Source organism: Pogona vitticeps, chromosome 2 (assembly GCF_051106095.1).
Source record: "Pogona vitticeps strain Pit_001003342236 chromosome 2, PviZW2.1, whole genome shotgun sequence".
NCBI classification, from domain to species: Eukaryota; Metazoa; Chordata; class Lepidosauria; order Squamata; family Agamidae; genus Pogona; species Pogona vitticeps.
The window spans coordinates 125,247,473-125,262,720 of NC_135784.1; the positions used below are offsets into that span (position 1 = coordinate 125,247,473).

Sequence of the window (15,248 nt, forward strand, 5' to 3'; positions counted from 1 at the left end):
TCTCTTGTTTTGTGTTCTATACGACGCTTGGTAGGAACTGCTGGTTCTTCTGGGGAACGATGCTTTTCGCCAGGAAGACTTTGCCTTCGGGTCTATTTTCTTCATCTATTTTCTTACTTATCGCTCAAAAGAAAGAAACGAAGCGCTAGTAAATTAGGGCGCCGAACAAGGGCGCCGCTCCAAAGAGTGTGCCTTTTATTCTGCAGTCCAGTCCAACCCAGCCCAGAGTCCAAAACCCAGGCCAGCAAAGAGAAGGCGCCTAAGTTCTTCAACAAAAAGGCACGGGGAAGGTGGGCAGCCACTCCTTCGTAGACCGCCGCCTTCTCAGCAGGGGCGGGCACGTTTTCGGGTTCGGTTTCAATGGGCTGAGGCCGCCCACAGGCCGCCCAAGATGGCGCGCAGGGGCGGGGGGAACGTGACTCCGCGCCGCCCCGTCACAGGGGAAGGGGAAGGGAAAGGGAGCGCGGGCGCAACACCGCCGCCGGGCACCCTTCGCTGAAGTTCCTGAAGGGATGGAGGAGATTCTGCGGCGGGAGCTGGGCACTTCGGTGCTGCGGCGTGCGGGCCACTCGGGAGGCGGCTGCATCAGCCAAGGGGAAAGCTTCCATACCGACCACGGCCGCATCTACGTGAAAGTCAATTCCCGCGCTGAGGTGGGGAGGGAAGAACTGCGGGATGGGATGGGAGGTGGGGGGGGGTAAAGGGCTTGCAGTAGAGAAGGGGCAGCTGGGGAGGGAGTGGCGGCCGGATCTCCGGTGTGGGGGGCTTTGGTTGTCTGCTGCAGGCAGAAACCCTCCGGGTGACTGACGCTTTCCCTTCTTATGGCGGTGCAGTGATGGGGGAATTAGTGTTCATCCCATAGATGCCAAGCGTTTAGGGAGCCGAGTAGAAGAAAGCAAAGCCACATGCCGTGGCTCTGGTTTCGCAAATGATGAGCGTTGTGCTGCCCCTGACTTTGCCCCCTGCTGCCCTGGAGGAGGAATTAAAGAACCTTGTAATGAGAGTGAAAGAGGAGAGTGCAAAAAATGGTCTGAAACTCAACATCAAAAAAACTAAGATCATGGCCACTGGTCCCATCACCTCCTGGGAAATAGAAGGGGAAGATATGGAGGCAGTGTCAAATTTTATCTTCCTGGGCTCCATGATCACTGCAGATGGAGACAGCAGCCCTGAAATTAAAAGACGCCTTCTTCTTGGGAGGAAAGCGATGACAAATCTTGACAGCATCTTGAAAAGCAGAGACATCACCTTGCCAACAAAAGTCCGAATAGTCAAAGCTATGGTTTTTCCTGTCGTGATGTATGGAAGTGAGAGCTGGACCATAAAGAAAGCAGACCGCCGAAGAATTGATGCCTTTGAATTGTGGTGCTGGAGGAGGCTCTTGAGAATCCCCTGGACTGCAAGGAGAACAAACCTATCAGTTCTAAAAGAAATCAACCCTGAGTGCTCACTGGAAGGACAGATCCTGAAGCTGAGGCTCCAGTACTTTGGCCATCTCATGAGAAGAAAAGAGTCCTTGGAAAAAACCCTGATGTTAGGAAGGTGTGACGGCAAGAGGAGAAGGGGACGACCGAGGATGAGATGGCTGGACAGTGTCTGCGAAGCAACCAACATGAACCTGACACAACTCCGGGAGGCAGTAGAAGACAGGAGGGCCTGGCGTGCTCTGGTCCATGGGGTCACGAAGAGTCGGACACGACTAAACGACTAAACACACACGCCCTGCTCAAATATTAGTGTTGCGCTTGTGTGCGCCTGCAAAGACATCTTGTTAGGGCTTAAACTGAGCCAGGGCCTTGTGATCTACTTAGGATGCCTAGTCGTTATCCCCGGAGTACCTGGTTTCCACTGCAGGGTAATCACAGCCAGCTGACACACATGTGGGATCTCCCAGAAAGCTTTCTTGATCAGGGGGTGTAAGTGACAGGCCCTTATGAATTCCTGTTCTCTTAGAAAATGTCTGCCCGAAACATAGGGAAAACATTATTGGAGTACTAGGTGGTAATAATAAGCAGAATCAGCAGCTTGCTGAATGACAGTTACGCACACTGTTTCATGCTTGGCCTGATACAGTGCTGACAAGGCAGAGGCCACTGCAAACAATGCTGTGTGTGCCTCAACAGAGAAGCCAGTATCTGCATTATGCACATGGCCTTTTATTTCCAGGTTTCCTCCCTTCTTTGATTCCTAAGATTCTTTCTTGTTTCTCTATCTGACACATTCTGAAAGCAAGTACTGTAGGAGCAATTTACATTTTGCCTTTTGTCTTTCTTTTCTTTATCTATTCTAGTAACAGTGAGACAGGACTTACTTTAGTTAGACAGGGCTATTTGTTGTTGTTGTTTTAAGCTGCTCAAGGGCTGAAAATATAACAGGGAAAAGGACATGTGTTTTGAAACTGTTGAGGGAGTTACTGATTGGCCACAGTTTTATGGCACGTGCAAGCATTCCTCTCAGTTTTTCAGTGTTTTTGTTTTTTGAAACCTGCATTTGTATTCTTCTACTCTTGCGTGTGGAGTAGCTCTTGCACTATTGAGTTCAAATTCTTGCTCAGCCAAAGACCAAGAAGTAACATACAGTAGCCTACTTTCAACCGCTTTTGGCACACTGGTGGGGAAAATGTGGGGTGCTCATCTCTGTCATTAACTCAGAGGGGTGACTGGCACTGTACTTGTATTCCCACTGTGGTAACAGAAATATTGTATTTTGCTTTATGGCACAGTGGTTAAACTGCTGTACTGCAGGCAAAACTGTGCTCACGACCTGGGGTTCAGTCCCAGGTAGCTGGCTCAAGGTTGACTCAGCCTTCTATCCTTCTGAGGTGGGTAAAATGAGTACCCCGCTCACTGGGGGGGGGGCAATGTGTAGCCTGCATAATTAACTTGTAAACTGCCCAGAGAGTGCTTGAAGTGCTATGGGGCGGTATATAAGCAGCCCACTTTGCTTTTTGCTTTGCTATGGATCTTCCTTGATTCAAGGATCCAGAAAGGAAACCATGTGTTCAGAAGTCTTCTGCTTATGTGAGATAGAAAAGTAGATCCTTTACAGCAGGTTTCAGGACAGCAGTATCACAGAGGTTTTACATCAGTGGCAAAAACCAGATTTTAACAGTGCTATAAAAATTGCCTCATTGGAAGGACCCCTTAATGTAGCAAGAAGGTTTGAGTGTGTCAGGGAAGCGGACAGGAATATTCTTAGGATGCTAGATTCTGTTACAAGTTCTGGACTTCTAGTATGGTCACCCAAGACAAAATGGACAAAGCTGAGATACCAGACTAAGATGCATCCATCCCCTTCAGGAATAATGGTTCATCAACAGAAGAGAATGGATAGTCCCAGTGGTGATTGCGGTGAAGAAATCCCTGACAGGCAGCTACTTGGCGGTATCCATGTTGGAAGGGGACAGTGGTGGACAGTCTTTCACAGACAACGGCAGTGACACTCAGGCTAAATTTTGTTAGTATTATACAGAAGAAGGTTGTGGTAAACCACATTTGAATATTTATTACTTTGAAGACCTATTCATAAAACAAACAAAAATGAAACCAAAGATAGTGCTGGAAGGTGAGTCTCCCAGGTAGGAAGGCGTTCAGTCAATTATTAGGGAAGAGCAAAGGACAAGAATGAATAGTACTGTCACTAATGAAGCAACTAGATTAAAACCAAAAGGGCATCTAGTGGCAAGTGTACACAGCTACTAGGTGCAGTAAAAAGAAAGCCTGCTGCTGTACAACACATAATTGGAACATGGAATGTGAAAAGTATGAATCAAGGTAGACTTAACATAATAAAGCATAAAATGGAATTTTTAAATGTTAAAGTATTTGGTGTGAGTGAATTGAAGTATATTAGAATAGGACATTTTCCTTTAGACAATTACAAGGTATTTCACACTGACACTGGCAAAATTTGAAGAAAAAGTGTGACCCTAATACTGAGCCATGATGTAAAATAAGAAGTTAGGGGTTCTAATGCAAAATCTAATCCGATATTAACAATCAGAATTCTTGGAAAACCTATGAAAATAACCACCATTCGAGTCTGTGCTCAGATTACAAATGCTGAAGAAGAAATTGAAGGATTTTAATCAGGTGTCTAAGAGGAAATTGATCACACACACAATATATGCCAATAATCATAGACTGAAATGCAAGAGTAGGAAACTTTATTGGAGAAATTGTCCTAGAAGTCACAAGTGAAGCAATAAAATAACTCATAGAATTCTGTGGAGCCAAAAACCTGTTTATTACAAATACATTTTTCAGATAACTAAACAGACATCTGTAAATACAGTATGGACACTTCCAGATGGTCAGTATAAAAATCAAATAGACTACATCATTAGGAGAACAAGAAAAAAAAACACGGTGTTCTCTCTGCCGGAAAAAGACCAGGAGCAGATTGTGGCACGTATCATGAATAATTAATAGGAAAAAAATAACCGGAATAACCTGAAAAAGATCATGATGCCAAAATATAATATAGCATTTCTGAAAAATTCAAAGTCTATATAAAGAACAGATTTTTGTGACTTAACTCGGTTGTGAACTGGAAGACAGCTGGGGAGATTGAAACCAGAGCCCTTTTCAAGGAAGAATGCTAACATACTTTGTATAGAAGACTGATTGGAAATTACAGTAATGCTGGGAAAGTTGAAGGCAATAGGAAAAGTGGAAGAACAAATAAGAGCAGGATTAACTTAATCAAGGAAACCAGAGCAAGAACTGAACAGTAGGACTTTTTCGAGGGTACTCATTTGTAACTGGTTGTCCATAAGTCAGAAGTGAGTTGATGGCACATAACGATGGCAACTTAAAAATCACTGATAACTCTTGCTGTTATAGGTGTTGTGATAAATATTTCAATTTCTATCAATAGTTACCCTGAAATGAACATATTGCTTCGAGTAAATTGATATTGTGGTAGGATTCAAAGAATTGCAGTTTCAATTGTTTCATTTCTTTATTACCATCCCTACCGTCAGCCAACACAAGACTCATCTCAGTGAATGAGAGTAAAGAAATAGCTTTTGGGTGATCATTATATATACATACTTCTCTTGCTGAGATATGTGTAACATTCTTGGCCTGTTGAAACTTTCACAAGAAAGTTGCCATTTAATTTATCTTGCAGATGTTAGCAGGGCATGTTAGTGACTAAAGTAGAAGTATTTTCAGGATCATTTTCTTGTTTAATCTGACAGGCCAGAAGAATGTTTGATGGAGAAATGGCAAGTTTAACTGCTTTGCTGCAAACAAATACAGTGAAAGTTCCTAAACCTATGAAAGTTATCGATCATCCAGAGAGTGGTGCTCTATTTGTGATGGAACATTTGGATATGAGAGGTTTGAATAGGTAAGCTCGGTTTCTTGCCATGATTTGGGGTGTGCTGACACAGCAGGACAAATATGGGTTGATCTGCTATGATTTGCACCTGTGGGAATTGGGTTTCCTTGGGTGAACTCTGTAGCCATCCAGCTTTGTAGGAATCAGCAGGGGCAGGGCAGAGCTGCCCTAACAAAATGCTAACAAGTGCTCATTGGCAATTCTCACCATCCTCTGTCTCTCTCTTTTTAAAATTGGTCTCTTAAGTACTCTAATGAAAGCCTGTCCCAGTGCTGAAAGAAAGAAAGTTGGTTTGGAGATAAGGGGTGCTTAGTTGAGAGAAACTGACACCCTGCAAGTGACCCTTTGCTTCCAGTCAGGCAATCACACTAGCAGAAATGGGACAAAAGCAATGTAACACTGATCACAACAAATTTAGACCACCCCTGCTAGCTGAAGAAAAAAAGGTGACTCCCCACTCAAAAAAGACAATATATTTTTCTTCGTGAGAGAAAAAGCTCTGTAGAACATCAGTATGCACAATGAATTGCCAGTTTGATCACCCAACAATTAATTCCGTATGAAAATGTTTCTATACTGTCCTTTGACTACCGTGAAAATAAACAATAATTAAGAATTTAAAAGGAACACAGCAAAGCAAGGTAGAAATCCTCAGATTTAAAAAAATCTTGCTGAAACAGCCAGATGATGGTGGATTGCTCTAAAAGTAACCTATTTTGACTTCTAGACATGCAGAAAAACTTGGAACCCAGTTGGCTGATCTCCATCTTCATAATAAAAAACTTGGGGAGAAGTTGAAGAAAGATCAAAACACTATTGGTAAAGTGCCTAGCTTTCTGTGCCTTGCTAAATCCCTTTAATTTAAAACTGTAGGTGTTATACCGAGGAGTTAATCCTTCTGACTCCGCTGCTCTAAAGTTATATAATTTTATAACTCCTAGAATATTTCTATTCCATGGAAGATTTCTGTTATATGGAAAGATTGTAGAAAAATAATCCAGGTGGCAACAACTTGTTCTTTGCTCTTATCATTGCAAAAAGAGATTTTCTTAACTAAAGGGTAAGTTCCTTACCAAAAGAATGCAGTGCTCATTAGTGTTGAATATCTCATTTTCTTGTTATATGGGCATCATAGAAACTGGAGAGCTCTTTTAATACTGGCCCTGATATCTTTCAACAGGTTTCCTGAACCTAGTGTCCTCCAGGTGTTTTTAATGTCAACCATTGTCCATGTTACCTGAGACTGATGGGACTGAAATCCAAAATGTCTGGGAAACACCAGGTTCAAGAAGAGTGTGTTATAAATTACTTGGGAAGAACTGGGTAAATAATTTATATCTTCTCAAAAGTTCTGTTAATTTTGTCTGTATTACTGATCAATAACACAGAGAACATTCTCTTAACCTGGTGCCCCCAAGAAACTTTGGCCAATAGCCTTGAATGCTGGGAGTTTTGATCAAAAAACATCTGGAGGGCACCAGACTAGGGAGGCTGATGTGGAAGGAGAACAAAAGTTGGAAGACTTTCTTGTCTTGTTTTTTGCTGTGCTGGAAAAAGGAAAAGTACTATTTGCTGGTGTATAAGACTACTTTTTTGCCTGAAAAACATGCCTCCAAGTGGGGGGTGGGTCGTCTTATACACTGGGTGCACTTCCGTTGGGATAGACATAGCTGCCCATAGTAGCCTCCCCATGCCTGCCCACCTCATTCTACATACCATCCAGTATCGCACAGTATCCAGCGCGGCCGCGGCGAGCATCAGCAGCGAGACAGGGGTGCCAGCCTTTTCGACGTGATCGGCCTGTTCTGCTCAGCGGGAAGCAGCAGTGCTCCGGCCTGCCCCTTGTCTACGCAGAGCTCACACATGCGCGCTTGCGCACTAGTGCGGTCACAGGGAGATGCAGGGGCGGGCCGGAGGCGCTGCGGCTGTACAATGGTGACAGTGAATAGCACCTTTTATTTGGTGTGTGGAAGGTGTGCGGAAGAGGGGGGTAGTCTTATATGGCGAGTATATAACAAACTCTATATTTTGAGTGGAAATGTTGGGGGGGTCATCTTATACGCCCAGTCGTCTTATACGCCGGCAAATATGGTATAGAATATCAACCATTTCCCTTCCCACACTTTATTTGAAGAAGTGCTCCTAGGGATTTAAAAGTTGCTGCCTGGCCCAGATCAAGATTCTGTTGATTTCATCTTTCTCTTTCCAGTGGCAGAAGTGTCACACCTCTGGAAGCCCAGACACTCAGTTGCAACAGATTACTGAAAATATGGCTAGCTGATTTGAACACTCTGCAGTTTGTAGCTTTTTGAAGTTTGATGAAGCAGTCTGTGTCATGCTGATGTACAACTTATTCTTGTGTTTGTGGAAACAGTCAGCAGTTGTAATTAGAACTGTGATTTTATAATAACTAAATTTTCTTTATTTATAGTCTGCTATTCTTATTCAGAATAAGAAAGAATGGTCTCATTTTCATTCTCTCTCTTTTAATTTAAGGGCAAAGTGAAGAGCAGACAGGCGTCCAATTTGTGGAAAAGTTTGGGTTCCACACAGTCACTTGCTGTGGTTATCTTCCACAGGTAGGTTCTGCAGAATTACATCCCTTCACTAATGACCATAGGAGTATAAGAAGAAAGAATATTTAAATTATGCTACCAGTAGATTTTCTTAATGCTTGAAACGAGAATACCGTATAAGGTGTGTTTGGGAAGTGTTTTACAATTTCATGCACAGTGGAAAAATCCTAGGGCTAGCATATAAGTGTACCTTATGGTTTGCACAGCCAGTCCTTACCCTGCTGCTGTTGCTAGTATTACCACTGCACTGAGAAATTACCATGGAGCATTGGGATGATGCTAGCAGTACCTGATTAAGGAGCCAAAATTCAATGCAAATCTACCAAGATTCTGTGCAAAGGAGTATTCTTAGCAAGTGATGCAGGACTACCATTTCAGGGCTGCTACAGTTCATAGGAAGTTGAAATTTATTACTCATGATTTCTATGACTTGTGAAATTTATCATATTGAATGGAAAATAGCAATGTACGGAAGTGTCCATGTTTGTGTGTATTCATTACAGGTTGTGTAAATCTAATCTGTTCAGTTTTAAATTACTATTGGATCTGCAGAGCAGCAGGAAAGACCTGCAACTTTCTGTTTTGTATTTAAGTAGAGTGCAAGAAAAAAAAAGAAATTATCTGTAAATAGTGTACTGCTACCCCTGGTAAAGTCTGAGATAGTCTTGACAATTTTGTGTCCAAACCATTGAAACCAATTCTATTATCCCAGAAATAAGTGGGATCAGATAAGCTTGAATACACATAAGACTTCATTAATGTTTTGATAGGCCACTTATTTCTCAGTTTCACCAAGGGACTTTCTTCATGGGATTGCCTTCTTAAAGAGCCATTGACAAACTTCTGGATTGCTGAATTTGTGGCTGTTTATTTGTAGGTAAATGAATGGCAACAGGATTGGGTGATTTTCTATGCAAGGCAGCGAATTCAGCCTCAGATGGACATGATTGAGAAGAATTCAGGAGACAGGGAGGCGAAAGAGCTTTGGGCACAGCTCCAGGTAATGATGTTCCATAGAAGTCTTAAAGGCCATATTCATATTTATAAAAGTGCTGTTTTTGATCAGATTAGTACTGAATTTGCACACCATTTATCATGTCTGCAGAAAGCTCTTGACAAAGCAGTGCTTCTTGGCTGGTGAAAAACAAACCATTCTATCTTAAGTTCATGTAAAGAAGTAAAAATTGCATGTAATTTAGTTTTAAATTTTCATTTATTAAGCCTGGTATTACTTGTGGCTTAAAGTTAAAAATTAGAATTCCCCCCCCCCTTTCAATTAACAGGGATAACTCTGGTTTTCTTTTCCAGCTAAAGATACCCAGTTTGTTTGGTGACATGGAGATCATTCCTGCTCTTCTACATGGAGATCTATGGGGAGGAAATGTAGCTGAAGATGACTCTGGGCCTGTTATCTTTGACCCTGCATCTTTCTATGGTCATTCAGAATATGAGTTAGCAATTGCTGGGATGTTTGGTGGGTTTAGCAGTTCGTTTTATTCCGCCTACCACAGTAAAATCCCCAAAGCACCAGGGTTTGATAAGCGGCTCAAGCTGTACCAGTTATTTCACTATATGAACCACTGGAATCACTTTGGAGGAGGATACCGAGGCTCCTCTATCAATATAATGAGAAATCTGGTGAAGTGATTTCCCACCTCAGAGTTTTGTAGCCTGGTGTGGAACTATAGGTCCATACTCCTTGGTGTTTCTGTTGCACTGATGTGAGCATGTTATCATCGATCCCAACCTTGCATCCTGTTTCCCCAGCCAAAGGACAAGCCCTGATGAGTCCTAGGTTTGGCTTTTCATCATTGCCATTGATCAAATGGCTACCTAAGGATATAATCTTATATTTGGCCTTTGGTACCAAGGAGGAAAACCTGATATGGCTTCGGTAATTGCCATTATGTATTGCCAACCACCTGTGATCGCACAGGTATATTCAAAGGATAATACAAAATCTTAGTTAATGGCAAGGTGTTTTTTCCTTCATAACGGCACACATCATTTAGGAATCTTTCTATGATATGAATATTGCCACCAGAGGTGGCCGGGCCCTTTGGACCCTCCACCTCAGAACCAGCCAATCCACTTACTACTAGTGGCATGTGCAGCTGCCATCATCCGCGTTGTGCCAGTCAGAGAAGTAGCCTGGCGGGGCTTCCCTGCCTCCCTGTGCTGCTGATCACTCAGCAGCTGAGCGGGGAGACTTGTCATCCTGCCTCCTTGCTGGAGCGGTCAGCATAACAGGGAGGTGGAGGAGCACCGGCCAGCTACTTCCATGATTGGTGCAATGAGGACAACCATGCCTGTGTGCAGTGTGTCACAAGCAGCTGGCTCTGAGGGGAGGGTCCCAAGGGCCTGGCCACCTGTGGTGGCACTATTTGAGATGACTACAAATATCCCATCTCAAGTCTCAGGCTTAATTTCTAGTGGCAGCTCACTGGAATCCATGCCTTGTATTCATTCCCTAAAGATTTCTGCACTGTTCTCTGAACAACACAGAATTCTTTATCAGTAAAATATACTGCAGGAAAATAAGGAGGCAAGAAATCGTACCATCAATGAAAAATCTGCTCTCCATTTTGGGGCCATTGTGTCCTTTAATACCTGTCTTTGTGATTAAGGTACTCTATTCCCACCTAGACTCCCTTATTATTAGTAGCTTACCTCTTGAGAAGAAACTGCATTATTTTCTTTGTGCATTTCCTGTTTGACTTTCTACTTGCTATATAGCTGTTAAATTGTGTTTGATAAATGGTTCCATCTTGTGGCAGCTAGCTTGTATAAATCACTTAGTGCTCTTTCCCCTTACACAATTATTCAGGCTTCAAGTTACACTAGCCACAAAGTATTTAGAGTACAAAGAGATATTCAGTGTTACATGATCCAGAGTTACTTACTCATGTGAGGATGAAATAGCTACTGGGCTTGGATTGTAACCACACACATGAGAAAATGCTATAGTCTTATAATGAGGTTTTTTTAAATCTGCTAAATATGTCTTCCAGAAAAACCAGTAGAATAATATTTTTTCTGATACTGTACTGATTTTCTGTTTGTTTGTGATTTTTCATTATCAAATCATCAGCTGCATAAGAGGCCATGTCTCCAACATGTTCAAATGGAAGTCAGACTGCTTTTTTCTTGTTTTTGAGTTAACATTTCACGACAAGCAATTATTGAAAAAAGTTCGTACTTTGTTCCACATTAAAAACTGTAGGAGTTACGATGTAATAATGCCAATAGGATGTGCCCACTTCTAAGTTCATTAGTAATGTTACTGGTTATAAATTCTGCATTTGAATAAAAGCATTACTCACAGCTATACTTTGTAATTGCTCCCAGATGTTTAAATAAAATACTTTCCTGAATGATTTATTTTCTTCACCTGGTTAGAAAATGACAACAAAAAACCTGTTATTACTGTCCAGATGCCATACACATCCTCTCCATGCCAGTTTTTATTATTATTTTTTGGTAGATGTCTAATATCTGCTATGCTCTCTCATACTTCACAGAGGGCAAACATCAAGCTAGAAGGACCTGTAGTTTCACTAGAATTCAAGAACCAAGATCCACTGTACTCAGTACTAATAGAACATAGATGCGTTACAACGCATGACACTGCTCTGCCACAACATCTATTTATTTATTTATTTGATTTATATCCCGCCCATCTGGTCTGGTCGACCACTCTGGGCAGCTACACAATGTTGGGCGGCTACACATCTACACAATGTTGAACTGCAGAGTTTTTCAGAGTGATCCACATTATTTTATATCAAGCCCCTGGGAGTTGAAGGATATGTGTACTAAATGGCAGCTTTGACCAATCTGCGAAATACTCTTGAGTTAAAATTCCTTGCAATCTGTTCCAATGTTCCAAACACACTATTAACAGAGTTGAATTACACACTTTCTGCAATAGCTTTAGTTGTAAATTAGGGATCCTTTCCAGCTCGTACAACCTGTGGGATGTGCACAGAATTTGTGGATCAACTAGGCCAACTAGATTCATCATGCCTTGGCCATCTTGGCTCATAAAGCCAGCTGAATGAGAAATAATTGACTGGAAATGGAAACTCTTAGCTGTTATTTGATGGTTCGTTTTCATCCTGCCTAAAAATAGCAGCAGTTCATTTTTTTAAAGAAGGTATCTATGGATACTTTAGTTTTAAATAATTGGTGTGTCACAGTCTTCCAGCTTTTGGCTTAAATTTGACCTCTGAGCATTCTTGGAGAAAACTAAACATTTCGGTGTGGCTTCAGGACTAGTTCTGAAATGGCCATGACCTTGACTGCCTTAGTAGATTACTGTATTTTAAACAGGAGTTAGATGGGGATTCCACTTCTGCTGGACCTTTCAATGGCCTTTGATATCATCAGCCAGAGATGACCATAGAGGGCTTTATGAATGGAATGATTGGTACTAGGTAACTCCTTATTGAGGGGAACAGAGGCACCAATGTAGGAATGAGACTGCCAGGCACAGCCATTATCATGGCTGTGCCTGGCAGTCTCTGGGTAGGGAAGGGAAGTACTTTTGAGTAAAGGTGGGTTTTCATCATTGTTTTCCTGCTGAAACTCATGTTTTTAGAACAAAGACAAGAATACTGAAAGGGAATAACTGGCTATACAGATAGTATCATCAAGAAAAAGTTGGTTTCTTGTTCCCTGGTCTGTGCTTCCATTATAAGATTCCTGTGAAGAGTCAGGTTGCACCTTGAAGGGTTGAGAAGAATGTTTGCTAGGACTCTTGCAAATCTGGTTAAGAAGGCCTTAAACTGAATCCTGCCAGGGAGGGAGATGGTATTCCAGAGGACAAAGGGACACAAATTGCAGTGTTGCATTGGAAACTAAGATGACAGTACAGGAAACCACCAGAGGAAACAGGAATAAACAAATAGTTGAAAATAATGACCCATGTTTCAATACCAGTGTACAGAGCATGACAAACAAGCAATGTGAACTGCTTAGCATTGAAGGTAAAATATGGTTTAATAGGCATTATTAAAAGCTGGTGAGATGAGACTGGTGACAATAACATAAGAAATGAAGGATATAAATTATTCAGAAGGAACAGAATAACACGAAAGGAGAAATAATAGCTTTATATGTAAATAATATGTGCATGAAATATGATAGAGATCTTTAGGTCAGACTGAACACCACAGGTTAAGAATCAGCCGCTTAGACAGTATCTTCATCACCAGAATGAATTGGGCAAATGTTGGTGGTTTGATGTCCTCCTAGACCAGGTTAGGAAACATGCAGAGAGGAGGGATGTGATTGTTGTTGTTTAGTCGTATCAGACTCTTCATGACCCCATGGACCAGAGCAGGCCAGGCCCTCCTGTTTTTCACTGCCTCTTGGAGTTGGGTCAAATTCATGTTGGTAGCTTCGATGACACTGTCCAACCATCTCATCCTCTGTTGTCCCCTTCTCCTGCCTTCACACTTTCCCAACATCAGGGTCTTTTCCAGGGAGTCTTCTCATGAGATGGCCAAAGTATTGGAGCCTCAGCTTCAGAATCTGTCCTTCCAGTGAGCACTCAGGGTTGATTTCCTTTAGAATGGATAGGTTTGTCCTCCTTGCAGTCCAGGGAACTCTCCTCCAGCACCACAATTCAAAAGCATCTATTCTTCAGCGGTCAGCTTTCTTTATGGTCCAGCTCTCACTTCCATACATCACTATAGGAATAACCATAGCTTTGACTATTCAGACTTTTGTTGGCGAGGTGATGTCTCTGCTTTTTAAGATGCTGTTGAGGTTATCGCTTTCCTCCCAAGAAGCAGGCATCTTTTAATTTCGGGTCTGCTGTCACTATCTGTAGTGATCATGGAGCCCAAGAAAGTAAAATCTGTCACTACCTCCATATCTTCTGTTTGCCAGGAGGTGATGGGACCAGTGACCATGACCTTAGTTTTTTTGATGTTGAGTTTCAGATCGTTTTTTGCACTCTCCTCTTTCACTCTCGTTACAAGGTTCTTTAATTCCTCCTCACTTTCTGCCATCAGAGTGGTATCATCTGCATATCTGAGGTTGTTGATATTTCTTCCGGCAATCTTAATTCGGGTTTGGGATTCCTCCAGTCCAGCCTTTGGCATGATGTATTCTGCATATAAGTTAAATAATCAGGGGGACAATATACTGCCTTGTCATACTCCTTTCCCAATTTTGAACCAATCAGTTGTTCCATATCCAGTTCTAACTGTTGCTTCCTGTCCCACATATAGGTTTCTCAGGAGATAGATAAGGTGGTCAGGCACTCCCATTTCTTTAAGGACTTGCCATAGTTTGCTGTGGTTCACACAGTCAAAGGCTTTTGCATAGTCAATGAAGCAGAAGTAAATCTAACTGTAAAAATGTAGCGTCCAAAAACTTCCTTCTTGATGTCAGCAAGGCTGTCAAGAACAAGTGATTATTCTTGTCACCAGTATGGTAAAATGTGGGTTAAACAATGTTAGGTTGATATGTAGCTGGTTGATGGCCCCCTAAACCAGAGTGTTTACCCATTATTCCTTGTCATCCTGGAGAGAAGCAAGTGAGTTCTGTTGTGAGCCCTGTGTTCAATACTTTTATAAATGATACAGATGATCAATTGGAGAGGTTGCTCTTCAGACGTGCAGGTGACATAGAAAAAGGAGGGATGCTGCCGAAGACAGAATCAGCATTCAAGGTGACCCTAAGAAATTGGAGAACTAGCCTAAAATGATTTCAACAAGGGAAAAACAATATAAAGTTCATTATTTAGGCAGAAAATAATGGGATGGCAAAAGGAGCTAGTACAGTTCTGGGCTGCAGGAACAGAAGTTGATGACCTAGATCTAGCTGTCTAACCGGTCCAGTCTGCTTCGGTTAATTCTCACCTGCAACAATTGAGTTCAGTTAAGGGCCCCACTATTCAAGGACATAATCAAGTTGCAACGTGTCCAGAAGGAAACCAAGAGTAGCAAAACCGTAAGCTATTTTGGAGGAAGTGAATGAATCCACAGTATTAGCTTCTAAAGTGTCAAAATTCTTTCATTTTTGTTTTGTGATTGATACTAAAACTGACTGACACGACTATCTCCTGGAAAACAGCCGACGTGCTAATCTCTGCGTAGACACCTAGCCCTGCCAAGAACAGGGGAAGAGTTGGGGCGGGTTTCTCCTGGTGAAAAGAAGACAGGAGAGGATCCGGTATAACCCTCTTCAGATGCCGAAGACGAGGCAAAGTGGTTCAACTTTCAAGAAAGGAGATTGCAATTAAAATATTACAAAGAATTCCCTGATGCCAAAAGCTGATAGAGACCCAAACGGGCTATACTAGAAATTGATTTT

General features: G+C 42.1%; 1 protein-coding gene across 1 annotated transcript; it reads left to right on the forward strand.

Moving 5' to 3' along the window:
- Nucleotides 1-374: 374 nt before the first annotated feature.
- FN3KRP (fructosamine 3 kinase related protein) lies at nt 375-9,667 on the forward strand. Its single transcript, XM_020796356.3, has 6 exons — nt 375-653; nt 5,204-5,355; nt 6,074-6,165; nt 7,843-7,925; nt 8,800-8,922; nt 9,231-9,667. The coding sequence occupies exons 1-6, from the start codon at nt 513-515 to the stop codon at nt 9,567-9,569; spliced, it is 930 nt and encodes a 309-aa protein (XP_020652015.2). The 5' UTR covers nt 375-512; the 3' UTR covers nt 9,570-9,667.
- Nucleotides 9,668-15,248: the final 5,581 nt, after the last annotated feature.

Bases quoted from the DNA above. Each gene is read 5' to 3' on its own strand.
- FN3KRP (XM_020796356.3), top strand. From the start codon at position 513: ATGGAGGAGATTCTGCGGCGGGAGCTGGGCACTTCGGTGCTGCGGCGT. The intron at 654-5,203 runs GTGGGGAGGGAA...TTAATCTGACAG, and splicing joins AAGTCAATTCCCGCGCTGAG to GCCAGAAGAATGTTTGATGG. The intron at 7,926-8,799 runs GTAGGTTCTGCA...GTTTATTTGTAG, and splicing joins GCTGTGGTTATCTTCCACAG to GTAAATGAATGGCAACAGGA.